The 27,794-nt window shown below is 38.5% G+C and overlaps 3 protein-coding genes across 3 annotated transcripts; 1 reads left to right on the top strand and 2 right to left on the bottom strand.

The window, feature by feature from the left end:
* Positions 1-38: 38 nt before the first annotated feature.
* LOC129244886 (transmembrane protein 186) lies at positions 39-1,099 on the bottom strand. The gene is made up of 2 exons (XM_054882782.1): positions 1,049-1,099; positions 39-975 (listed from the first exon to the last, which is right to left on the bottom strand). Exon 2 carries the CDS (start codon positions 973-975, stop codon positions 298-300), a length of 678 nt encoding a protein of 225 aa, XP_054738757.1. The 5' UTR covers positions 1,049-1,099; the 3' UTR covers positions 39-297.
* A 4,987-nt stretch (positions 1,100-6,086) lies between these two features.
* On the top strand, positions 6,087-20,047 carry LOC129244635 (aquaporin-11). The gene is made up of 5 exons (XM_054882371.1): positions 6,087-6,149; positions 13,544-13,832; positions 13,941-14,215; positions 19,179-19,317; positions 19,440-20,047. The coding sequence occupies exons 2-5, from the start codon at positions 13,655-13,657 to the stop codon at positions 19,637-19,639; spliced, it is 792 nt and encodes a 263-aa protein (XP_054738346.1). The 5' UTR covers positions 6,087-6,149; positions 13,544-13,654; the 3' UTR covers positions 19,640-20,047.
* Positions 19,846-26,852, bottom strand: LOC129244636 (CASP8-associated protein 2). The gene is made up of 6 exons (XM_054882372.1): positions 26,694-26,852; positions 26,438-26,628; positions 25,772-26,353; positions 24,747-25,717; positions 24,419-24,685; positions 19,846-24,352 (listed from the first exon to the last, which is right to left on the bottom strand). The coding sequence occupies exons 1-6, from the start codon at positions 26,754-26,756 to the stop codon at positions 20,049-20,051; spliced, it is 6,378 nt and encodes a 2,125-aa protein (XP_054738347.1). The 5' UTR covers positions 26,757-26,852; the 3' UTR covers positions 19,846-20,048.
* Positions 26,853-27,794: the final 942 nt, after the last annotated feature.

The raw sequence follows: 27,794 nt of genomic DNA, 5'->3' as shown, positions 1-27,794 counted from the left end.
AAGCTAAAATAGAAAATCTTTTTGTGTGGGGTTTAATATTTATTTTAATTTATCGCTTTTGTTATTAAAAATTAAAAACAAAATTAAATTCACACACTTTTTAATGATTCTTATATATGCGTTAACAAAGAATGAGGTACATCAAATCTGAACGTAATATAATATATTGTTATGCGCACTTTCCAAGTCGAGTTCGATTACTTATTCTAACAAAAAAATACTCAACTTACTCAAATCAATCAACTCTTATATGCTATGCATTCTTAGGATAAAATGTCACTTTGCTATCTTTGCTTTTTACTCGCCAAATATTGCAGTAAAAATGTCAGGCTCCACAATAACACCGTGGTTTAACAATAACTTAAACGACTGCGCTTTGTTACCGTACAAACGTATTTTCTGATAGAGATTAAAAACTGTTGGCCTCACTTTCGCCCAATCAACATCCAAATCGGCAATGTCTATAACTGTTTCGCAACGCTTGCCCCAGAAATCTACATAAGCAAATTTCACTTTGTCACGCTCTTCATTGATATAAATAAAACCAATCACATTGCGTACAACTAAACTGCACAGGCTTAGCGTCAAAAGCCCTGATACTCCAATAGCACTTATAACTAGAACCGAATCGGGTGACACATGCTCAGCTTGGGACAGTCCAAAAGCAGCCGGTACCGCAAGTGTTGTTAGCGTACCTTGATAGATTTTCAGACGTTGGAAACCGGCAGCGAGACGTATAAGCGGCAGCCGATAGATGGTTGTCCAATTTGTGGATGCATTGTCAGAGGCAGTTGAGGTTGTTGTGGCTGTGGTGGCGTAGTTGGCAGAACATAAAGTTCGTTTATATGCTGCTGATTGCGCAAGCAAAGATGAGCTGCTGCAGAATGTGTATGCGCTGGAAAAGTAATTTTGCTTCGAAAGATGGCAGAGCCAATTTCCGCTTGCACGTGCACGTATTAAACAACTGACACTCATCTAGAAGAAGGAAATTTAGTTTATGTTAATGCATGCTTTGCGGGTAAACGCAGCTCTTAAATTTAATTATTACTTTAAATCCAAATTGTAAATAATGTGCACACCGGCACTGCACCAGCTGATAAGCTTCGAAAATAAACAAACTCAACTGGCTGATTTGACAGTTGATTGTTGTAGCGAACAGCTGCCGGTTTTCGATTATCGAAAATTAGCGGATGTGCAGCGGTGGTGGGTAAATTTGAATTCCTGCTGTATATGAAGGGAAATGAAATTGGTTTGCAAGCAGAAAGAGTACTGCATACTTTGCATATTTTTAGAAGAATGTCATATATATAGTTTTATTTAAATTTGCATCTTCATGCATAACTTTCGATAATCTAAGCTGTTATTTTTAAAATGGCTGCATACATTCTGTCAAAAAATATCGAGAATTGTTCATTAAAGAAGTGCGCGTTAAACAAATGTCCAAATTTTTATTTTGCTGGAATGTTGGTACAAATGTCCATTATAGTGTCGCAGAATTTGAGCGTGATCTGTCAATTAGCTTGTTTGTGGCATTTAATTATACCAGTCAGCCGCAGGTGTGATCTGCGATTTTCAATATGGACAAAAATATAGAACGAAGAATTTTTCTTAAATTTTGTGTTTTGAATGCGGAATCGTTGAAAATGTTGCTGAAATCCTTTGGCGAGTGTACTTTATCAAAAACACGGGTCTACGTGTAGTATAGAGGGCCGATAAGTCGGGGAAGAATTGCGCCAATCTAGTCGCCCATCAACGTCTTCAACGGATGAAAATGTTGACAAAGTCAAGGAAATGATGCTGGAAAACCATCATTTAAGTGTGAGGGAGGTAACTCGTGACCGTAGCGTGTTTCACGAATCAATGCGCAGCATTTTACACCGCATTTTACAGGCCGCCGTAGCCGAATGGGTTGGTGCGTGATTACCATTCGGAATTCACAGAGAGATCGTTAGTTCGAATCTCGGTGAAAGCAAAATTAATAAAAAACATTTTTCTAATATAGCGGTCGCCCCTCGGCAGGCAATGGCAAACCTCCGAGTGTATTTCTGCCATGAAAAAGCTTCTCATAAAAATATCTGCCGTTCGGAGTCGGCTTGAAACTGTAGGTCCCTCCATTTGTGGAACAACATCAAGACGCACACCACAAATAGGAGGAGGAGCTCGGCCAAACACCTAACAGAAGTGTACGCGCCAATTATTTATTTTTTTTATTTTTAATTGGGCATGAGACGCGTGGCTGCTTGACTCATTCCAAGAGTTGCATTTCTTTCAAAAAATCATCCGAATAAGGTGGCTGAAGACATGCTTGAGCAGGTGAATTCGGACCCAAAATTTATCCAGCGCATCGTAACAGGTGATGAGATGTGGGTATATGAGTTTGACATGCAAACCAGTCAACAGGCGGCTGAATGGCCCTATCCACATGAGCCGAAACCCAAAACACCACGTCAAAGTCGGTCAAAAGGGAAAGGCATGTTACTCGTTTTCCTTGATTATCATGGTGTTGTGCACTCGGAATCTCGGAATTCGTTCCAAATAGTTCTACGGCAAATAAAGAATATTATGTGGAAGTTATGCGGCATTTGAGAGAGAATGCAGGCGTAGGAAACGGCCCAATTTGTGGAAAGAAAACTCATGGATCTTGCACCATCATAACGCACCGTCCGTGAAAGCTCATATTGTGAACACATTTTTGACCAAAAACTCGCCAAATTTCATAAATTCCCGGTATTTCTTTGACAGAATGTAAAACAACAAAACTATCAACTGTACAGGGTCCGGCACTCGAAGGGTAAGCAATTAAAAAGGTCATACATTTAGTTTGGAAAATTACTTTTATTCAATTCAAAGAAAAAAAAAATGTGTGAAAATAATTCCAAATTAAGAATCAATTTACTTTTGCTCGATATGACCACCTTTTGCCTTCACTATGGCCTTAAGACTGTCCAGAAACGAATCGCAAACTGCCCGAATGTGACTTGCAGGCATTTTGGCCCACTCGCGGAACATTGAGATCATTTTCAGTATGCGGCGGATGCTACAGTCAGATACTTTTAGTTATTTCGCCATTTGATTGGCACTTCGTCGGGGATTTCGCTCACATCACTTTTTTGAACCATTTCGCGTGACGTTGCAGTCTTTTGATGCCCACCACTACACCTCCTCACAAACAATCGCTGGTTGTGATTTTCCAGCCAAATATAATGTAATCACACTATTATGTTTGAAATCCATTACTGATTTTCTTTTTTCGCGTTTACTCTCGCACGCCTGTAAACAATACTCTGGACTATCATTTAGCTAACTAACAGACAGCTGATGCACGGGCATCAGCGTTAGCGGTCTGAAGTTGGTTACACTTCGAGTACCGGACCTTGTATATACTTTAGCTATACATGACTGTGACTACAACCTTTTAGTAAAATTGCTATAACACGCTCAATTTTGGCCCAACTGGCCTGAAGTTTTGCCAAGTCATTAATAATAATCAAGTAATACCCAGAAACATGAATGTATAAAAATCAAGGTTAAAATTAAAATGTGTAATCAAGTTCGAAATTTTATTGTTCTACGAAAACTAGCGGGTTGGACTTATGACACAAACAATTTTTTTACGCATGGTATTCTCGGTTTTGGCGGCCGCCGTACCCGAATGGGTTGGTGCGTGACTACCATTCGGAATTCACAGAGAGAACGTAGGTTCGATTCTCGGTGACAAAAAAAAACACCAAAATTAAGCGGTCGCCCCTCGGCAGGCAAAGGCAAACCTCTGAGTGTATGTTATTTCTGCCTTGAAAAACCTCCTTATAAAAAATATCTGACGTTAGAAGTCGGCTTGAAACTGTAGGTGCCTCCATTTGTGGAACAATATCGAGACGCACGCCACAAATAGAAGGAGGAGCTCGGCCAAGTACCCAAAAAGGGTGTACGCGCCAATTATATATATATATATATTCTCGGTTTTGGTATAACATAGAACATTCAAAGGTTAATCAAATCAACTCATTAATTAAAAATGTGTCTGGCATAAGGGTGAAATATGGAAGAAGGAAGTTGCAATATTTTGCTCTTTACCTCTCTAGAGTGTTGCAAAATACTGGTTAAAATCCAGATATATTATCAGGCAGTAATATCAAGAGAAGTTCCTTGACCATATACCATATAATCAGTGCTGACACCTATTCGCATAGTTATTGAGCCAAAGTAGGGAAGGTTTCAGCAAGGAAAAGTGATCTTATCTTAGAATATGAAATTCTTGAGCCTGTAGCTCCCGCTTGTCAACTACTTAAGGTCATCAAATTTCAGAAGAGATTCAGAATTAAATTAGACGACAAAGCCAACTGGAGGACACTTACTTTCGAAATGAAACTCCAAGAGTATGTCCTGCACTGATATACGCACGGCTCGAAAACACGCCAGCAAGCGCCCGATGAGTAGTTTTTCTAAAATCTTCCAAGCGGTAGTGTATGCCATCTGTCTATGTGCGAAAATAAATTTAGGGAGAAGCCTCCACAATGAGTGAGTTGCCATTTCCCGGACTGTCAAGCTGCACTCAAGGCCTTGCCATCCTTTGAGGTTAAATCCTCATTAGTCCTTGCGTACATTGAAAAATTAAATCTACTGGGTGTGCACAACAGTATCCGGCTGATATGGGCCCCTATATACAGGGGTATACCTGAGAATAAATAAGTGGATGCATTAGTTTCAGATGCTGCAGCCTTGTCACCAAAAGGACCGAGCACTTTCTGCCCATAAAACAATATACCATCAAAGGAGAACATGAAAGTGCAAAAATACGGTTACGAGATTATTTATATATCTGACAAATCTCCCAAAAGATTAACTGAGAATACTCACTGGCCGGTTACATAACCTTGTGCCCAGGCTCGAGAAAACATGAAAATACCAGGCAACATACCTTCATTGCGAATGCGATGCCATAGCGAGAAGGAGTAGATATCTGGTCCTAGGAAGGTCAGAATAAAGTCACATGTCCTCAGCCCAACCCAGCTCCATCATAGGTTTACTCAGTAAACTGAGTTCGAATGGCGTACTTTGACGAGTAGAGGGCAGAAAAAGCCTTTAGTTCGCAGTGCAAACCTTCCTCCTTTTTCTTACACTTATGTACTTATATACATGTAGTATATTTTTTTCCTTTTTTATATTCTTGTTCAATCCGCTCGGGAGCATAAGTCCCCTACATGGTTCTAGGCTGTTGTTTTTGCGCCTTCCCATGCGATGTCGGCATCTGCTGGTTCGCGCAACATCGACTTCTCCAAGTGATCTTTGGACGACCGCGACTTCGGCTCCCTTGCGGATTTCCGTCTAGTGCCATTCTCGTGATGATATCTGGTGGTTCTCTAAGCGTGTGAATTCCATCAGATACCCATCAACAATTATATAGGTCTTGCCTTATTGTGGTTGACACTGATAGCTTTTGTCTTCGCGGTGTTGACCTCCAGTCCGGCTATGCGTGCCAACGTGAGTGAGTTTGTAAGAGAGGAGGCAGATGTCATCTGCGAAGTGAAGGTCCTCAAGATGTCTGGTGATACTCCATACGATACCTATTTTGTGCATGGTCGATTGGCTCATAGGACGTTGGTGGTGAATGGGTCCCTTTGAAGCATTGCCAGTTCGGAGTTCTCGTAAAGGGCTCTGATGAGGCGGATCGTCTTAGTACATCGGCATGGTTGCCTATTAAACCGGCTTCACTTCAAAAACTAAACAAACCTTAATACAACTTTTGACGTACTTTCAAATATGTCGATACGACGTAACTGCATGCTGGCACACTGTGCGCTGACATAGGAAATGTCTTTATCGATATGCATGCCGTATATAATTAATTGATAATTTCGTTCATACCAGAAAGTATTGCGCCAAGAAAAAGAAAAAAAAATAAAAATAAAAATTATATTATAATTTGCAGTTACGTCCTGCATAAGCAAATTTACCCATTTCTTTCAGACCATCTACGCCCCGCCATTCATTTTGTATGTAAATAATAATAAATGTGTAACAACAAATCGCGAAATAGCCGAAAAACAAAAACTATTCTCTAACGATGAAAGCAGCGCTGTCGTCAGATCAGCGGGCGACCACCGGTAGTCATCTCTCGTCCATCGAATCGGTCGGAGCACTTCTAACGGGTAAATTAAAGCAAAAATAACGATCGCATATAATATTTTCAATTCTCGACGCTTGGTATTTGCAGACATTGATCAAACTCAAGATCAATGATTTTAGCTGCGATTTTTTTTCTATGTGGAAGATCAACGGTCGAATTGTTAATTGATGTTACGGGTTGTATCTGTAGACAAATTGTTGTTGCATAAAATGTGTTAATTGCAAAGCAAAATATTTTAAATTTACTTAGACGAAATTATTTGTGATAGACATTCGATGGTGGTCTTCTGTGAAAATTCAAAAGCAAACCTATTTATAGTATCGCCAGCCAACTGAATTAGTGCGCTCAGCGATGACTACACATTGAGCAGAAGACCAAAGTAGAGGGGCGAGCGTAGACAAGGGACAGGCAAATTTTTCTTAACAAGCATTATGATTGAATATGATTACAAAACAAATGGACTTGACGAAAAAATGCTAACTGGAAAAATATGCCCAAGTTGTCCTTACATACATACATACGTGTCTCATGAATGAATGAATGTAATGAAAAAGGATGGCTATAAAAAAATTCAAACAATTGATTCGAAGCAACCAGGAAATGTTTAATATTTTATCACTTTGGAAGCAGTGCGCGTAGGGTCATACTTGCCAACTGAAATTGTTAGCATTTTTTCCTTTCTCTAGAACTTGCATTGGGCACGGAAGTACATACCTTAAAATACGGAAAAGGAGTACATTTTTCGTTGGGGGTGTTTTGAGCATAAAAAACAAATTTTTTTCGGCTTGTCCAACTACAACTTATGTCTGCATAGAGCTTCGTTTTGTATAGGCTGTAAATAAATCTCCCTAATCAGACCAACTTAAATAATAAATTAATGTTAATATATTACTATTATAGTTTGCGTAAGCGCCGATTATGTGGCGCATAGTGCCAAAATTAATGATTTTCACTTGATTCTATCGTTTGCCTTTCGCCTCAATTAAGTCCAAGTAAGATCATGAAAAAAAAAAAAAAAAAAAAAGAAAAAAAAAAAAAAAAAAAAAAAACATTTCCCTAATAGCGGTCGCTCCTTGGCAGGCAATGGCAAACCTCCGAGTGTATTTCTGCCATGAAAAAGCTCCTCATAAAAATATTTGCCGTTCGGAGTCGGCTTGAAACTGTAGGTCCCTCCATTTGTGGAACAACATCAAGACGCACACCACAAATAGGAGGAGGAGCTCGGCCAAACACCTAACAGAAGTGTACGCGCCAATTATTTATTTATTTTTTTTTTTTTAAGATCATGACGGGTTATTTTGTTGTTCTGGTTGTAGCAGCATAAACATTCCCCATAGATATATGTACTGGGAAAGTGTCAGTGCTTGGCTGGATATAAATCCGGATCGTTCTGGTTACGTAGAACCGACTGTCGTGGAAATGTGGGTTATTTCGTCATGCAGGCTGCGTCGCCAGGATCCGCTTGGTCTATCTCTGCGCCCATAATCTTGTGCGTTCCACTCCAAAGCCATCGTTGGTATTTCTTGAGCTACTTTTCTAAGGATATGTCCAATCCATGCGCAATTCCTCTTCGGATTTCAACGTCAATTGTAACTTTTTTGCAATTCAGCGTTCGCTATCTAGTTTTCTGGCTGCAGAGCGCGTATTATTGTGCGAAGGCATCGATTTATAATTTAGCCAGGATTCTCAACCATACAATAAAACCGACATTTCCATAGCAACCGGTAACGACTTAGGTTTTTCCCGACCAAGGGCTGCTCCCCCGGTAAACTAGCCCTGTGTAATGAACTGTATCTCTCACCGATTTGATGTTAATTTAAAAACATGTATTTTCATTTCCTTCCTATGCTGCTTGGAGTATCACACCTTTTTGGGCGTCGCAAAGGCTGCTTTTATTTTGTCTAATCTTGCTGTTATATCAGCGAAAGAGCCACCGATTGCAGTAATTTGTCTACCAAGATATGTGAACTCTTCAACTTCTTCAATCTGTTGCCCAGCAATGATAGTACATATTATTAGGCTGGGTAGCATTTATATTAATTAAGTTCGTTTTTTAGTATTTCTTTTGAGACTGTACCTTAAAGATTGGTCGCTCAGTTTGCTCTGCACTGTTTACGTGAGAAAATAACGATGTCGTCAGCATAATCCAAATCGTTTAGATGCTCAACGGTTAGGGGATTGCATACAATCCTCTTCAGGGGTTTTTGTCAATTGCATTCAGTCAAATGGCGTCAACTGCAATTACGAACAGTAAAAGAGAAAGAATACGTCCTTGTCTGACGCCCGCAGCTACTTTTGGGTCTTAGAGCACTGTTTCATGCATTGTTTTACGTTTCAAGTTGAAATAAATAAATAAGAAACAAAACATAAAAGATAAAATATAACAAATAACAAACCGTGGTTATCTATGCGAGGGTTGACACGAGTTCTTATGGGAACTTCTGTTCAACGCCAGAATCAGACACAAGTTAGAAGTTCAACTGAACCTGCACCACCAACTTAATAGTGACGTAACATCGAAAGTACTTGAAGACTTGCCAGGGTTTTAGCGCGATGGAGTCGATTGTAGCATTAGCCTATCAGCCATTTCGGTGAGATGTCAACCTCCTTACTGAGGTGATAGAATACTACTTTGACCAGCCCTTAGACTGTTTCATCCAAATTATTTTCCATTATACTTTAATCAGGATCTTACTGGTCTCAGACCTGATGAGCTTTACAGCACTTCTACTGGAGGATCTCCAGATATATGAGGCCGTTTAAGCCTAGCCCCTTCATCTCCTGTCGGATTTTAGTCGCCTCTTGCGACAGCCAAGCCTTACTGCGGGTGTATTCTTTACGCCGACCCGCTGCACAGTGGTCCCGCCGCGTAGGAAGAGCGGTCATAAGAACTTTTGGCGTGATAAATGACTTTTTAGTACGTTTTTAAGTTGAGAAATTTTTTTATTTGTTAAAAAAACATTAAGACATATAAAAAGTAATATATAGGTATATAATAAGAATATATATAAGATATAATAATAATAATATATAATAAAGTAATATATACAATAATTAATATAAAAAGTCAAAGGAAAATTAGGTACACACATTTTTTATATACATTTTTTTTTTTTTTCGTTTAAAGTTTTGCATAAATCTTAAATTATAAACAATAATAGAAAAAAAAAACATTAAATTCCGAAAGGATGAGCATAAAGTATACTTTCATGCCAGTTAACCTATTCTTATTTATGAAAAAAATAAAATATTCACTTCCAAAAAAGTTAATGTACTTAGAAATACAAAACTTTTAACTCAATAAATCTAACACTGCTCTTGACATCATAGATTTCTTTTTACATGGTAATTTTCGTAGACTAGATATAAATGGATCGGAATTAAGAAGAAGCCTATGCAAAAGATCCGTGTTAGTTACAGTTCTTGAGTGCTTTCTGGTATTGTCACGTCTGAATTGTTTCACTAATTTATTACATGATTCAGCTGCCTCCTCTGATAATTCTCCAAGTGATAATAAACAATGATTGATCACCTCCGACCTATGAATGAGCACTTTATGAACTGATGCAGCTAAATTATACCATGAATATTTACTAACTAGAATTTTAGCAGTGTCTAGTGCGTATATTTTGAATTTATTCGAATTAATTTTAAAACCAGATGAAAGACATTGTAGGAGATAACTACATCTGTCTATAACGTGTTTGATTATTCCTGTGATTTCGGGTGGTATGGTTGAATGAAGGAAACATTTTCATGCTGTATTTCCATCATTAGAGGTGCCACGGTTTGTCAACTATCAAGCCTAATTGTTCTCTAAACTCCCTCTGAACAAATTTCTTTCTCTTAGCTACTTGATTCAGATATATTTACCAATACTGGTTTTTGAGATTCGAGAATTCCAGAGCAAGTGTGGTCCAACAAACATTGTAAATTAATTTCGGCAGATGATTCTGTAACGCCAATTCCTGTTGGGTAACACCGTTTTTTTGCGTCAACAACTTTTTTATAAGATGGTAAAGCGTTAGGCAATTTTGAATGAATAAAGTCTCTTAATAACAAATACTGATGTTTGGTGAGTTTTGCCTCATTAAATAGAGACAAAACTTCGTCCGTATTGAATTCTAAGAATTTGAATTTGATTGCTTTGAATTACTTAGTATTGCATGAATAGCGGAACTATCAACATTAGCTAGATCGGATAACCTGCGACGCTTTGTCCTCTTGCTGCAATCCTCAAAATCTTTTCTTTGTCTCTGCCTGTGTTCGCTCGGAAAAGGATTCGTAGAGTTTGTCACCTCGCCCGACTCCCGCTTTTTCAACACACATAATTCGGTTTCAGTTAACCAATTACTGTACTTGGCAATCAGCCTTGTTTTTGATCTTTGCACTTTTTTCCAGTATCGAGAAATCCGTGAACAGATCCAAGAAACACGATTTTCAACGTCTTCTAAGGTTAAATTCTCAAAGTTTGGTAAAGCTTGAATTATGTTCTTCAGTATGTGGCGACATCTATCAACATCATTTTTAATGCTATTGTAACATAACCACGTGTCCAGAATATGCATGCGCGTAAATGAACACTTCAAATTTACACCTAAAACAAAAAAAAAGAGGTTGTCTGTAAAGTCGGTTTACTGACGATAGTTTAACGTGATAACGTCATAAGAAAAAACTAATTGAATGGTTGCATTTTTCAAAAGAAAATTTTAATTTTATTTGTTTGATAGATATTTTGTATGGATATAGAGAATGAGTTAACATTAACATAACATAATATACTTTAACATAACATAACATAACATAACATAACATAACATAACATAACATAACATAACATAACATAACATAACATAACATAACATAACATAACATAACATAACATAACATAACATAACATAACATCCTGTTCAAGCAAGGTAACGACGCATGAGCAAGATAACGACGCATTTTTTGGTGCGTGCAGCTGGCTACATAGAATTATAAGACGTTATCACGTCAAAAAATAATAATAACATTAAAACAATAGGTATTATTAACAAACTTGGTTTTATTTTAAATTCTTCAAGTAAATCAAATTAATAATAATCAATAAGAAGGCATATGCAAATACAAATACGTGAATTTATATATGTACATATGCGCATATACATACACATATACGCTCACTTAAGTAGGAGAGAGCAAGATGTCGAACGTTGCCGTTCGTTTGCTTTGTTTGCTTTGTCGTTCGTTCCGCGCTTTCGCTTGCAGTTCATTCAAGGTAACGGCAATGAGCAAGGTAACGGCAATGAGCAAGGTAACGGCAATGAGCAAGGCAACGGCAATGAGCAAGGTAACACTAATGAGCAAGGTAACGACACATTTTTTCGTGCGTGCAGCCTGTTAAATCGAATTATAAGACGTTGTCACGTCAAAAAATCTTTATTCGCAATCTTGGTAGAATCACATTTTTCAAAATCCTACACATAGGTACAGATTAGACCCTATATCAAGCGCAATCGCAGGTCATCGCAGCTGGAAATTATTTTTCCTTAAAGAGGACGACGTAAGAATATTTTAATGTATGTTTCATTTGTGCAGATTCGTGCAAACTTAATTAAAACTTTACAAACTTCTTATAAGAAAAATAAACGGCAAATTTTAAAGTACGTATTTCGTACGGTCTGAAAACCTATTAAATAATAATTAAAAAAGATAACAAAACGTTTAACATGTCGTACATACCTTCAACTTGAATTTCCATTGTACAACAGGTCATAAACACAGTAATGCTTAGAAAAATAACACTTCCCGGAACTGCGTAAGTACGCAGCGGAGACAACGCTAACTATCACTTTTCAAATTCTCTTACTTTGGAGGCACAATTATAAGTGAATTGTTTGGGCAGTTGAAATTTCTTTTGTACTCTAAGTTACTATGACTAATGAACTAACATTTAGCTAAATATTGTTGTATAATTTTAACATGACTATTTTCATCCAAAGTCCTATGGCGGAACCACTGTGCGCTGGACAGAATAATAAATGAAAAGTAAAAAATAATAAAGAACAAATAATAAATAATAAATAAATGCAAATAATAAATGTAAAAAAATAAATAAAAAATTATAAATAATAAATACTGAATACTAAATAAATAATAATAAAAAAATTTAAAAAAATTATGGATTAAAAATAATAAATAAAAAATAATAAATACTAAATAGTAAATGACAAACGACAAACGACAAATAAATAAAAATAATAAATGTAAAAAATAAATAAAAAATTATGAACAAAATATCAATCAATCAAAAATTGGCGCGTACACTTCTGTTAGGTGTTTGGCCGAGCTCCTTCTCCTATTTTTGGTGTGCGTCTTGATGTTGTTCCACAAATGGAGGGACCTACAGTTTCAAGCCGACTCCGAACGGCAGATATTTTTATGAGGAGCTTTTTCATGGCAGAAATACACTCGGAGGTTTGCCATTGCCTACCGAGGGGCGACCGCTATTAGAAAAATGTTTTTATTAATTTTGCTTTCACCGAGATTCTAACCAACGATCTCTCTGTGAGTTCAGAATGGTAATCACGCACCAACCCATTCGGCTACAGCGGCCGCCATACAACAAAATATACTGAATACTAAATAAATAACAACAGGAAAAAAATAAAAAATTATAGATAATAAATAACAAATAATAACATTTGGTGGAGGTATGGCACTCAGTAGCAAGATTTCGAGAGAAAATCTGCCAGTGTCATAGCAGCCTTTGATCCGAAGCGAAACTTTTATTCGCAGTTCTTGTATTTTAAGTTTAAAAATCCAAACGCAAGCAACCAACGACTTCGTCTCTATTAAATGTGGTGCAGAGAAAATGGTTTCCAAGTTTACACCTTTTCAACCGATTTCACTGAAGAGTGTTTTATCATGTCATATCCTCAAACAAGTACAGCCCAATCACTTCCTTAACAAAATGTCCCCTTAAAATAATGAGTCATGGTAGATTCAAGGAGTTTTCAGTCAACCGAACTCAATAATTATTTTTTTTTTTTATAATATATTTTTTTTTTAATATTCAATTGTCAAAAGTATGGCGCGGCGCAAACTCAATTACTAGTGTCAAGAATAGCCAATTTGTTTTTATTCTGTTTAAAGTTTATATTTTATAAATCTTTTACAAACTCAAACCGAAAACTTATAATTAATTTAAACAAATGAGTATACGGGTGCACATTCAACGAACCGACGACTACCCCTTTCGAACGTCAAACAGCGAATGCCCTCTCACATGCAAACTGTCGGTGACACTAGTTTCAGTGCTTATGTGACTAAATAAACTGCAGTCGAGTGAGGCAACTTTGAGTCCCTCTCTAGTTCGTCATACGTATTGAAACACCATTCTACAAATAAATAATTTCCCTTCTCTTTTAGAAACTCTAAGAATTTCTGGATGTTTCTTGAACCGCCCACTTCAATCTAGTCATAGACTTAAGTAATAGTAAATAAGTAAAGTCGAAGACTAGCCGTGCGAATATCAACAAAATGTCTATGTCATCGCTGGGTATCAGCACCGGTTTTATGATCGGTTACTGTGTGCTTGCCCAGACAGCTCGTCGTCTCGCCAAGAGTTTCGTCGATCGAGAGGGCATCGTCCCGGTGCTCATTAACGAAGCAATCGCAGCAGCGGAATTATGCGCTTGCTGCTTTGAATTAATCATTGGTGAGTATAAAACCCACGTAGATTGTCACGTCCTCGTTAAAAGTGAGACACCTTCATTTTACAATACAATATATTTTCTGGAACTTCTCATTTTCATCTATTTCATAGTGGCCGATAATTTTGGAGTTGCTGCCTATGCGGTCTTCCTCTTTATGCTTACCATTTGGTGGGGCAAGGTATGGGGTGATGCTTCCGCCTGCCCGTACACTCACATGGAAGACTTGGTGGAAGGCAAGACATCTCTGAAGGAAGTCGCCTTACGCACGTGGGCCGAGTTAATGGGAGGTTGTTGTGTTTATCGCATAGTTCAGGTCTTTTGGTGGTTCGAATTTGCCGAAACACATAAGGGACGTGCTTTTGAGGAATGCAATGCTGATTTACAGGTAAGTCATATGAAATTAACCGAAATCATGATATAAAAAAATTTGTTTGAGAGTTTAGGTTAAAGAGGATAACGCGGAATTCAAATGGAAACTAGGCAATGTAGTGATAAAGTAGTCCCTCGTAATAGTTGCCAAGTGCGGAAGCATGGAAGCTAACCAAAAATGATAAAATACAAGATTGAGCAGATTGAAGGGGGAAAAAGAACGCAACTTTGCGCTTACGAATTTACAGACAAGCTGTGTTTAAGAGCAAGGCAGAAAGCGTTGAAATAGCGAAGATTTGTAAACAAGAGAGGAGAGTTAGGATAGCTTAAAGTAAACGTGAAACGAATAGAAAAGAGAACAGAAAGAGAAAAGTTGTTTATGAACAAAAAAAAAAATTAAAAACAAAACAATCCACTGAGCCGATTATCGATCCGCTGAGAGCCGATTATCGATCCGCGATATGCGCAAGCTTCTCTTGTTGTTGTTGTTTGAACAGCATAAACATTCACGATACATATACTGCTGAAGTGACAGTCTTTGGCCCGATGTAAATCCGGGTCGAACCGACTGTCGGGGGAACACAACCTTCTGTATTCCGTATTCGCTCAACCGTAGGAGTTGGAAAGGTTTCTCGACATCAATGTTTTCCCGCTAGGTAGCACAAGTCTTCCGAATGAGCTAAACAGCTGCAGCTAATAAAAACTGTCAACGAAAGTGGTACCACAAATCTCACTTTAATAATTCTTTAATATATTTTTGTGGTTTTAATGGCCTTCGTAGTGCAAAGCTTGAGCTCCACAATCAGCATGTTTCAGCTCAATGATTTTTTTCTAAATCCAGCGGGGAGACAAATTCTCTCCATATAAGCAAACATCTCGATATGTAAATTTGTTGGTTCATACAACATAAGATAAGCGTCAGTCGTCTTCGGCTGACAATGACAAATCTCCGGATACATTTCTCGCAAGAAATAGCTTCTCAAGGAAATCAGCTGATGCTCGGAGACGATAGAAGACTGTCGGCCTCTCTATTTGTAGAAAAAATAAAAATTAAATTTATTTTATTAAATTAAATAATAAATTTAATTAAGACGTAAAGGTGTGAAGATTATAAAGTTTCGTTATAGAATATTTTAGAACTTAAAATAATATTGTGCGCACTCAATATAACTTTCATGTAGCTGAAGTTCCTAGAAGGTATTATATTTACCGTCTGATGTGCGTTACAGTGTCCAAGTTTAGCTAATCGTCAGTCTACAAATTCAAAATTCTGTCAGCAATGACATACATAGAGTAGAAGCAGGAATAGTAGGGCCTAGAGCACACAGGTCCTTAGCGCTGAGCACAGATACCACAATTTTCCATGCGGAACTTTTCACCATAATGGAAACAGTGGTGTCCAAAAGAGAGTTCAAAAAAGTAAAAAATAAAATACTTTCGGGCAGTTAATCAGTCCTCAAAACCTTAAATAGCTTTACGTTCAATTCAAAAGTTCTTATAGAGGACAAATTACCCTGACTTTGTTACCAGGACAGGAGGGATACGAAGGAAATGCGAAGACAGACTTTTATGCCAAAAACGGGGCGGAAGGGTCATTTATTAGACCAACCACATTTTTCGGCTTTCACAAAAACAACCTAAAACAGGAAACCAAAAAATGGACCGAAATAAAAACCAAGGAGAACTGGAAGGGCACAAACGGTCTTAATCACTCCAAAAAGCTCCTGAACTTTAATACCAACAGAGCAAAATCTGCTCTAACCCTAAACAAAAAGCGCCTCAGATTACTCTGTGGAGCATTCACAGACCACTTTGCCTGCAATACAAACTTCAATACAATATGACTGTCTAGCATTAGTTTATGCAGATACTGTTGTGATGAAGAGGAGTCTATAGAACACTTAATCACCAACTGTGACGCAATACGTAACAGGAGGCACAGAATTCCGGGCTTGCACTTACTAGGGGAGGAAGACTTACAAGTACTCCCTCCTAAGCAGCAGGTTCGATTCCTCGCAATACTAAATAAGTACAATTAAGCACTTAGTGGCGCATAATAGATTAATCTGGTCGCAGTGTATAAAGGTCTTAGTGTAATCCGTATAACCATTACCATTACCAATGGCATTGCTGGGAGAGCTGCATATTGCAGAGCGTTTAAATATACTTCATACTGTAGGTCAATGTGATGTCTTCTCAATGGAATATAAAGATTATATTTTCCCCTATTCGCATATCGCGACAATCGAAGCAACATTGGCTGACGGTCGTAGTGTAGAATCTAGGCACTTTCAGTGAAACGCCTTATGACTTGGTTGAGCAAATTTGACAGTTTTGAGAACTTAGCAAATATTAGCGACGCGGATCGTTCCAAAGAGTCAGCTTTAATTCAGACTTTTCCGGGTCTGATAATGGCAACATACCAATATGGAGGACTCTACAGTTTTAAGCCGACTCCGAACGATAGATATTTTTTATGAGGAGTTGCTCCCTACTTAGCCTATTCTTTTGAGTCACATGTCGAAACTTTTTGGCACCTTCTTCGATTTACGCGGAGGTCTGATGGGAACTAAGTTCTACAACAACAATGTATTGCGACCAATATTAGGTAATAACTACAATGCGAGTTAGTACTCTTTTTCCGAAATTAGCGTGCTTCTATATATGAAATTTGGGGTTAATTCGAGACTTCTTTGACTTTTTTTGTGAGGGAGGGTTCAAAATGCTTTCGCACTTACAGCGACCATCGTCTACTGCGTTCCTTTCCGGAACTAGTTTCTGCTATAGACTTGACTTCTTACGTCTCTCTCTGCCTCGTGTTGTGACAATTTGCTCCTGCGTCCTCTCTTTTGGGCATATGACTCTTTACTCAAGAGTTCCTAATTTCAGCCGCATACTCCACGCATCGGAGGTATGGCATTATTTTTGCTGAATTGTTTTAACAAAATTCCAATTATTGATTGATGCACACATGGCTGGTATCAGATTGTTCACCTATAACGGGAGTCCAAGTAGACTGCATAGACTCATACAACAATATTGGCAACTGACTTGGGAATGTGACTTGGGAAGCTCCAGAAGCTGGAAGCTGTGTTGCTAGTAGAAAAGATACAGCCGATCACTCAAACAAATTTGTAAAGAGACCAGTAAAGAAGTGCTAAATTCGGTCCAGACCGAATTTTATATACCCCACAAATTTTATCATACAAAAGTGGGCATGTATGATCTCAATAATATTTCTGTCGGATCTAAATGAGATAGGGGAACAATTCTTTTACGAAGTTTAGGCGACTTTTATAAAGTCGTTACCGAGATCTACGCAATTACTAAAACATTTAGTGAATATATGGTTAGCGTCGTGCGGAGTACCTTCTCATGCCTGACATGTGAAGTCGAGTATGTCGGGATCGATTGAGTATAGGTAGGAGTTTAACCTGCTACAATATCCAGACTGTAATTGAACCAAGATTACGTGGGCCTTCGACACAGCAGAAGCTCTTCGTCTGCAATGAGCTGTTGATTGAACTCCGGTAACGGCATTCGGTTGTTGGGAGTTTACAAATGGTGAGCGTCTTCCGATGAATGCCGTTTATTGTGTCTCTATACTGTCCAGTCCAGTAGTTGTAGTCGTGTTTGGTCCTGGATATTGTCGGTCTTGATTTGACCATAAATCTGCCTATGTCATTTATTTTCTTTCCTTTCTTTTTACAAAATTGTTCATTGAGAAATTCCCCAGCATTCTGTGTCGTAGAATACCCAGACTTGGGCACTTACACAGATAGTAGGAAACTGTGTCCCTAGAATCTTCTTGATGGTAGCTTCTACATCTATCGTTATACGGCCACCGCATCTTCCTAGCATGGTCTCCGAGAGGCCAATGTCCGGTTATTTTTGACGTAATTCTAAATATGTCTATTCTTGGCTTTCTCAACAGCTCGTCACTTCTGGACTTGTTGTAAGCTGGCCACGTTTCCTTCGCTATTTTGCAGATGTCGGTGTTGGTCCATCTGATAACAGCCTGCTTCTGGAATTGCAAAAAGATCTCTCTTTTGTAGACGCTTCAGTGGCCGCCCACTACTTACACTTCGGATACTCTAGAGGAAGTCTCATGTCTTGCCAGCTCTTCAGCTTTCTCCTCTCTTTCTTTGCTCCTATGACCAGGTCTCCAATTGAAAGAGATGCATATTGTGCGTGCTAAGGCATTTAATTCTTCTTTGCATTGGCTGAGGATTTTTGAATTGGTTTTTGGTGACTTTATAGCTAAGATGGCTGCTTGACTATTTGAAAAAATACGTGCTTCTGATAGTTGTTGTGGAGGATTTCTGATTATACTGCAAGCTTCCCTTATCCCGAGAACCCCGACCGGTGTAGTCGAAGAGATACCTCCTGACTCGCCTGGAACGTGGCTCAAGCTTTAGCAAAGTCACCTCCCACTGCGGGAGATGGACGTGGTTATTGTTCGATTTGTTCTTTCCCTTACCAGCCTACCTTGGTAAAACATTAATAGGTATGTGTACAAAGTTTCATTGAAATATATTCATTTTTACTCGACTTATCGTGCGCATGGGCAGACGGAAACACAGACATGGCTAAATCGACTCCTCTAATAGTTCCGAACCTTTTGGTATGCCTGTCTATGTCTATGTTCATTGATGTTGTTGTTGTAGCAGGATACTAAACGCTGTCAGTGCAAAGAAGATTACCGGTCGTCTTCATCTAGCTCATCTAACCGGTCTTCATCTAGCTTCATCTAGCTCCTCTAGTGAGTCAGGAAGATCTTATCGAGACTACAGCGCACTGTGGCCATCTGTTGCGTCGGAGCATTTCCGACTACTTCAGGCCCGGCATTAGATGCTCTGATTAGTCTACCACCACTTGATGTTTTTATCCAAGGAGGGGCCTTGAAGGCCATCTGCAGGCTGAAACACAAAAATTTTTTTTCTAAAATCAAAAATTTCCTACAATTTTTTATATTTTAGGTGCACCCCTATCTCGGAGCCGCTATCGAAGGATTCGCCACACTACTTTGCCGGCTTGCATCGAAAGCGCTCAGCGAGAAAGAGCCGAAATTCAGCACCATCATTGACTCGTTCATCGGCACCAGTTTAGTTGTTGCAGGTAAGCGAAAGTTATACAAACAGTAACACTATTAGTTATTAGATGCATCCATGCACAACAAATGGAACACGTGAGATCCGACTCAAGAAAAGTTTATGCTTTTAATTATATGATGTTTTCAGCATTTAACTACTCAGGCGGCTACTTCAACCCCGTGCTGGCAACTGCACTCAAGTGGGGCTGCCGCGGGCACACCAACCTGGAGCACATCATCGTCTATTGGATTGGCGCATGTGTTGGCGCCTTATTATCAGTGCCCATTTATAGAGTGCCGATCGTGCGACGCTTTTTGGTGGGCGAACACAAAGAGAAGGAAGAATAACACAAGTCGAAGGAGGCAATTGAAAAACCGAAAATTAAGCGGTCCTGAGATCTCCTTAGCGAGTATATAGCACAAAGGAGCAGCTAGTTATGCATATCTGTTGAATGGACGCAACGATTTAACATTTTAATGCGCGTATATCTGATTTTATGATACCATCCATGATTGGCTATTTTAATTTGTTAAGAAAAACAAAAAGACTTAAGTTAAAGGCAACGAAAAAAATACTCTCATTTCTTGTTATTGTTATTGTGTTGAATACTTCACAGTTGTTATCTTACAAATATTGTAAATACATACTAAATACGTTAATAAGTACATGCGCAAATGAATTCAACCCCACAAATATACAATGGTTTTATAAATATATCAGAATATATTTATCTTGTACTTAACCAAAAATTACAAGCTATGTTTTTTTTACAGTATTTGTTGGTATGGTTGTTGTTGTTACTGCCTCAATCATTTCCTTTCGCTTGCCACGACGTTTGCGCGTTATAAATAAATTCACGACATTATCCGAAATCTTTTCGAAACGATAATCACTCGAACCAAGCGATATGTGTTTCGTGCTCAAATTGCCGTCACTGAGCGTTGAGTTCATACTCATGGCGCTGTGATTCGTTTCATCGATAGTAACATTTGAGTCGGACACTTGCAGCGCAGTGCAGCTGATATCACTGAGCAAACTATCGGATACATTAAAGTCAAGGGAACGCGTTGCACTCGCCGAAGCTGCTTTTTCAGTTTCAAGCGCGCCCGGCATGGTCGCTGACGTTTCAAGTGCAGATTTATCATCCGAATGCGGCTGCACTGACTGAAAGCCTTTTAATTTTCCAATATCAGCATTTGGTTGCGGAAATGTGCGCACTTGCGGTGCGCTAGCGGTTTTGTCCGTCACTTTGGGTGATGCGAACATCTGTTCCAAACGCGAATCGATCTCCTTATACTGTTCATCCTGGCTGATATTGGCCGGTAATGCTGACGGTGTTTCTGGCGCGGGCAATGTGGCATTCGATTCATTGACTCTGTCGTTCTGCAGTATATCGAGTATATCGATATCTTGTGAATCCGTTGCGCTAACTTCTTGTGGCTCTGGTGTTGGTAAAATTGTTGTGGCACATTCTGTTTTGCACGCGTCCTCCTCTTCGCTATCCTCAATGCGCAATTGGCAGCGTTTACGTTTATGCGGCTTAGAAATTACTTCGCACTCATCATTCGTGCGCACATCCGAGCTGTGCCTTTTCGACGGTTTGGAGTGTTTATATTCACTTCCAGGATGTACACCCGTTTCTACTGCATTGGGACGATCTATAATTGTATTACTAAAACTTGGAACTACGTTCGTCGAGCGGTTAGGCAAACTTTCAGTTGCCTCTCTCGTTGCAGAGATTTCTTTGTTAGACAGTTTCTGCACGTTCTCTATTGTTTTCATATTCTCTGTAGTTTTTGTGCATTTCTCATGACTGTCTGCTGCCATTGGTTCTTCTGCCGCATAACTAAGCTGCTTGTCTGTGTCTCGTTTCTTTTCAACCGCAGTATTTCTAACCTTTTCTTTGTGAGAATTGTGATTTTCCGTTGGCTTGTCTGCAAAACTACATTTCGAATTGTTATTCGGTATATCGGTTGCAACTTGTTTCGAATCTGCTTGTGAAGTTGAGCTTACTTTCCCTGTTGAATGTTGAATTTTGGATTTGCACTCTAACTGCTCACATGCCTGATTTATCTCATTACCAGTTTTGTTTCCACTTTCAGTCTTTTTTATTTTTAGAGCTTGTGATTCATTTGTCATTTCTTTTCTTGCCCGTTCGCTTGATTCCACCATTTTTGATAAATCCTGAACACCTACTCCTGGAGCAATGGCTTCCCCGTCGGCAACTGCGTTCTGGTCCACTCCATCATGCGTTTTCCCATATTTAGCACTCCCTTCTTCACTGCAAATTGATAGTTCATTCGCTTGACCTGTTCGTTGCTGTTGGGCTCCCGCGACATGTTTGGTTCTCCCTTTACAGTTCACTTCAGATTTATTGGTAGGTGTTTGGTGTGATTTACTATCTTTAGGAGGTTTGTGTTTATCAGTCTTTTGGTTATTGAATGTATCTGATGCTTTCATGTCAGCTGAGCTGTTGTGTTTACAACGCTTATTTGGTAAATGGCTTGGCACATTTTCCAAGCCGCCGCCGTTTACTGCAGTAATATTAGCTAACTGTTCTTTTTCCCCGCGTTCGCGCTGTTCGCAGAGCTGAGGTGGTAAAATTGGTGGTGTTATCGATTTTTCAATACTCATTTTGGAAGACTTTTGCACAACCGGGAATGTTGAGTTTATTTCGGTTTTTTGTTGCCCTTCCTGCGTTACTGATGCTGTAACTACTTTGCTTTTACCTTTTGTGGTTAACAGCTCTGCTCTTCCGCTATCTTGCGGCTTCCCAGATTCATTTATAGTATTTTCTATCATTTCTGATGCTGCGCCCACCGTTCTCCTTGCCCAATTATCGATTTCCTTTATTATGCGTTCACTTTGAATTTGCTCTGCAGACAATGCTTGTTCTTCCTCTGGCGTTCGCCCGTTCGGCAGTCGTTTATCTATCAATTCTCTTTCTGCGTTTGCATTTATTTCCACAACCTTCGTTTCATCTTTCTTTAAGAGCATTTTTTGAGTTATAGAATTGTATTCCTTTTTGGGTTTCTTCTTGTTCCGGTCCATTCGTTCTTCCACACCGTCATTCGTTTTCGGATTTCTGGTTACGCCATCTTCTGACGCCGCTCCATTTTCGAGACTCGCGTTTGCTTTGTTAGCTTCGTCATTATTTTCCCTTTTACGTTTGGCACTAATTTTGGGTATTTTGAATTTGCTCATGATTTCCGCACGTTTCATGTTATATAGCAGCGCATTGCGTTCAAGGGACAGTTCTCTGCTTTTCACAAGCTCTCTTGTTTGTTTTTCTGAGTTTTGATCGTGAATATCATCAGCTGCACTACCTTTATTTTTCTTTAAATGTTCTTCACCTGCTTTGGGTGCAGATGCTTTTGTCGACTTTGCTTGTATTTCGTCTAAATATCTAGCTTCCTTGCTGCTAAATAAATAAGCCAACTCGTCTTGAAGCTTTTTAGATTCGCTTTCAGCTCTAATGTCCGAACTTTTTGTAGGATTATTGCCAGTTTGTGAGTTTCCGCCGTTCAGAACCGCCCTTTTTTCATCCACTCCCTTTTGCTTGCTATCTGCTTGAACGTCTGAATCAGATTTAGCGATCGCAGAAATATTCTTACTATTAACATTTACATTTATGGCAGAATTTTCGGCGTTAACTGCCTTCGATTTGTCGTCTTTAGATGCACGTTGCGTGATTGATTCATTACTTTCCACTCTGTTATTTTTGTTTAACTTGGACGATTCAGCTGCTTTAGTTTCACTGTTCTTTGCATTCGTATTTTCATTTTCAATTGCAATATGGCATTCGTTTGGCGACTCCGAAGGTTTATGTTTGGCTATTTCCACTTCCCCATCAGCTGATTTTTGTACTTCGATTCCTATTTTCTCATTCGTTTTAACAACTTTCTGCTCATCGGCAATTTCCCGATCATGAACAATTTTCTGTTCATGAGCAATTTCCTGCCTATTAGTAATCTTCTGCCTCTCAACAAATTCCTGCTCATCAGAAATTTTCTGCTTATTAACATTTTCCTGTTCATCGGCGATTGTCTGCTTATCAGCAACTTTCTGCTCATTAAGAATTTCAAGTTCATCGACAAATTTTTGTACTTGAGCAACATCCTGTTCATCAGAAATTTTCTGCTTATTGCTTCTTTCCTTTTTGCCTACCCGACTCGCGGTATCACCTTTCATTTTGACAGCATCTTCGCATGGAGCTAAATCATTTCCTTCCATGCCATGATTTACTTCCAGACCAGTAGAGCGAGTGATTTTTGCGGGGTCTTCCCGTGAATAACTATCATTTTCACAGCTCATATTACTCTGGACAATATCATTGTTTTTAGACTGATCACTAATTTCTGTAGCTGAGGCTATATCTTTTACTTTTTTCATCGGTTTATGGCATTCAGTTGGATTAGTCGAAAGAACTGCTGGGCACTTGCCTGACATCTTTTCTTCAACTACACAACTTTTTGATAGTGCATTGGCTTGAATTCTCGATTTTTCATTATTTGAGGGCAATACGGAAGAAAATTGCATGTGAAATTCACCTACGTCATACCCCTCAAGTATTGTTTCCTTAGCTTTTATTATCCGTATCTCAGATTTACTTTGACGATTAGACTTCACTTTATACGAATCATTTGCTTCAGCTTCAGTTTTATTTGAGACAATAGATTTATTAGCTGGTGTTTGACAACGAGACTGCATTTCATCAACATTCGTTTCTTTTTTATTTGTGATTGCAAGCTTCTCAGCTGTAATTTTGCAAACAGAAATCTCTTGCTCTATTTTAATAGAATCGGTTGTTGCACTCTTTGCGATGGCAGGATTTTCAACAATACTTTCAGATTCCGTATTTGTGTGCTGCTTCTTCTTCGCAAAGTCACCACTTTCCTCTTCGGTAATATAACTGTTAGTAATTCCTATTTCCTTTTTCTTGTCATTAGCAATAACGACAGCATCCGTTACAACGCTTCCTTCTAGTGGGTTGCTCAAAGAGTTTTTGGTTGTATCTAGAAGAGATTCGGATTTAACGCCTTGGTTTTGTGATTCAGCATCTGATAGTTAAATTATTGTCTGATTTATTAAACTTCATCATAATACAATACATTTTAAAATAATACCTTTACAATTCTCCTCAGGATTAATGAAGCTTGCAGCTATCGTATTGGAAGTCATTTCTGTCTTTTTAATGCTTATTTCTGAAGTCTTCAGTGCAAGTTTTGTAGTGTTCAAAGATGGTTTTGAAGTCTTTACAGATAGTTTTGAGGTCTTCCCAAATAGCTTTGAATTTTTGACAAGCTTTGCTGCCTCTGCTTTGAGTCGCCTTTGTAGTGCCCGTATTTCGTATATATTTGGTAGGCGTGTATCCTGCAAAGTTTCTATCCGGCCTAAAATTTAAAGATTGTTACTTGGTATTTAAAGAATTAAAACCTCAAGCTCTGCCCTTACCACCACTACCAGCTAATACCACGTTTGTCGGCCCTTCAAACGTCGATTCGTCTCTAGACTTCACATCAGTCGTATCATTTCTTTCCCCATCATTTGGAAATTCAGTTTGAATTTCATCATCGGACAGTGCAATGAGCGCTGATACTTCAGTTTCTGCGATATCGTTCGCACTATTGGACGACATAGTTGTAGTGCCATCCGAATTTTCTTCACTAATTTGTATTTCCCTGTTTCTATCAGAGAGAGAACTCTTCTCTGGCTCACTACCTTTAATCGGTACAAAACATTCATCAGCCTCCGATTTTGGTAAACTATTTTTCGAAGTTGGCGCAATCTGTTCACTAGAATCGGTATATTTGCTTGGCGAAGTTGTTGTCGAACTGCTGCTGTTCTCCAACTTTGCGTTACTTAACAAAGAATAGTTCACACTTTGCTTCCTGCTTGGCGAACTTCCAAAAAGTTTTTCAAACAAAACTGTCACCTGTGGCGAAATCTTCCCATCTGTAGTCATCTTGCAATTTGACTTTTCGCAAGTTTCTGTTCCCAGCGCCAACAAATTTTCCTTTGTCAGACTATTTTCTTCTACTGGTTTTTCTTCAATATTGTACGAATTTTGGTTTGCGCCCAGTTCCTCAAAAAGGATTTTATTTTGTGTGCTCGTTTTATTCAACTCTTGTGGATCACTACCATTTTCATCGATTTTTTTTATGGACGCAAGTTTTGTGTTTTCGCATGTGCTTTCGACATTTTTTGCCGATTTCACAAGATTGTTTTGCTGGTGGTCGATATCGTCCGACGCTTTAACCACCTTGTCAGTTGTATTCTTATCCGAATTATTCCGTTTTTTATAAGCCTTATTATCGTCATAGGTGGTTGGTGTCTTTGAATCCTCACAAGTTCTTTTGCTGCCACTGTGCCTTTCACGACTTGTTTCGGTATATGCGGATCTTGATCTATCTCCACTGCCATGTCTTTATAATGAAAGATTTTAATTAATTAACCAATATAATACTTGAGAAACTTACCTTTCCTTGTTGCCTTTTGTATCATAGGAATGTTGCCGGCTACCACTATATTCGCTTTTATTACTGTAAGCATTTCTTTCTTTGGAATCCGAATAGCTACGATTACTTCTGCTGTCGCGCTTTTCCTCACGAGCATGTTCTCTTGATCTGCTCTTATAGCTGTGACTATTGTCCCTTGTGGTGTGGTGCCCACTTTCTACACGCTCCCTACTATGTTCCTTGTATCTCATGAGCTTATGTTCTTCCCTTTGCATATGACGTCGGCCGGAGTCTTCTTCGTGGTTTGAACGACTTTCATTCCTTCGCTCAGATATTTTATCTCGCCGCGCAGATTTGTGAGATTCCTCGCGCATGCGTGCGTACGCGTCTAATGAGGTTTTCGTACCTACGTCCGATACCTTACGCTCTGCAATACAAGGCACCTGGATTGTATCATTTTCTATATTGTGGTTAAATTGGGTTTTGGAATTCTGTGTTAAAATGCGCGCATCTAAGTTTTTATTCCTATGGTTTATATTAGTGCTAGCAACGTCTGCTGATTCCATCCACCTTTGATTCCTTCTGAAACAGATATCATCTTTTCTGAAAATAGAATATCGTTTAATAAGTACGGACTTGTTCCACACTTCCTTTCTTGGCTGATATTCTATCACTATACACACTTACTCTTTGTGTAATCGCTCAATTTGCTTGTCCTTGCGATTAATCTCTGCCTTTGCTGTATTTAGCAAATTCTGAAAATTTGTATTTAAACGCTTTAACTGTTTTTTCAAGTCTGCATTTTCCTTCTGCAATTCTTCATTTGTTTTCAAGGAATCATTGTACTTCGACTCCAATGAAAGTAGTTCGGCGCTTTTCTACGAAAGAATAAGGAAACTCAGATTGATACAGAAAAAGTACTGGCTACCATATTTAGTATCACCTTTTCTTCAACCTGTTGAAATGTATCCAAATCATCATAGATATCCAAATCATCTATATCCATCTAGATATTTATTTAATTATATTCTTATTGGTATTTAAACGGAGAATTTGCGATTATTGAAAAGCTGGTCGAATAAAATATATCATCTATGTAAAATATTGCTGTCACTGAGATTACAAAAAAACAATTGCATTGTCACAGAGTTGCATCAAAAATAATTCGCTTTGGATTGGAAATTTAAAAAATACGGGTGTATTTAAAAAGACGTACTTTAATTATGAGGATTATGTTGTATAATAGTACCACTTGTTAACATATGCTAAAGGGTTTTCCAATAAGAGGAGTTATTTTGATATTCAAAGAAAAATGCTATTTTTTAATATAAATGATAGGATGTTTATTTCATTACAAAGAGAAAGGTATGCCGTTAATAGTGGAAAATAACATCAGGCAAATGACCACCACGACCACGCATACAGCACAATATCCTTTTCATGAAATTTTCCATAACCGAATTGCAAAGTGGCGGACCTATGTCCTCGATAGCCTCACGAATTCCATCTTTGAGGTCTTCAATCGACTCTGGGCTGTTGGCGTAGATCTTCTATTTCACGTGGCTCCATAGAAAAACGTCACAAGATGTTAAATTACAAGATCTCAGTTGCCAATTGTGATCAACTCTTCGAGAGATAACACGGTCCGGAAACTTTTCCCGTAAAAGATCAATGGTTTCGTTGCTTGTGTGGCACGTAGCGCCGTCTTGTTGAAAATAAACGTTGTCCAGATCAATACCATCCAATTCCGGCCATAAAAAATCGTTAATCATCTCTCCTGTTTAACACCTAACACCTGTTATTGGAAAACCCTTTATATAATATTAAAAAAATTTAATTAAATTGAATTTGAGTATTATATAATTTATGGAGGTATTTATCTATTTTTCAGCTATTTTATTTTGCCTACATTAATATTCCAAAAATGGCGCGCGTATTTCTTTTAAGCCGTTCGAAATTGATGAACAAAGTAACCATTTCACTAAATACTTATTCACTAATAGGCCCGTCTATTATGGCTATGGTGGCCGTCGTAGTCAAATGG

This window comes from Anastrepha obliqua, chromosome 4 (assembly GCF_027943255.1).
Source record: "Anastrepha obliqua isolate idAnaObli1 chromosome 4, idAnaObli1_1.0, whole genome shotgun sequence".
Classification (NCBI taxonomy): domain Eukaryota; kingdom Metazoa; phylum Arthropoda; class Insecta; order Diptera; family Tephritidae; genus Anastrepha; species Anastrepha obliqua.
This window is presented reverse-complemented; position numbering and strand designations above follow the sequence as displayed.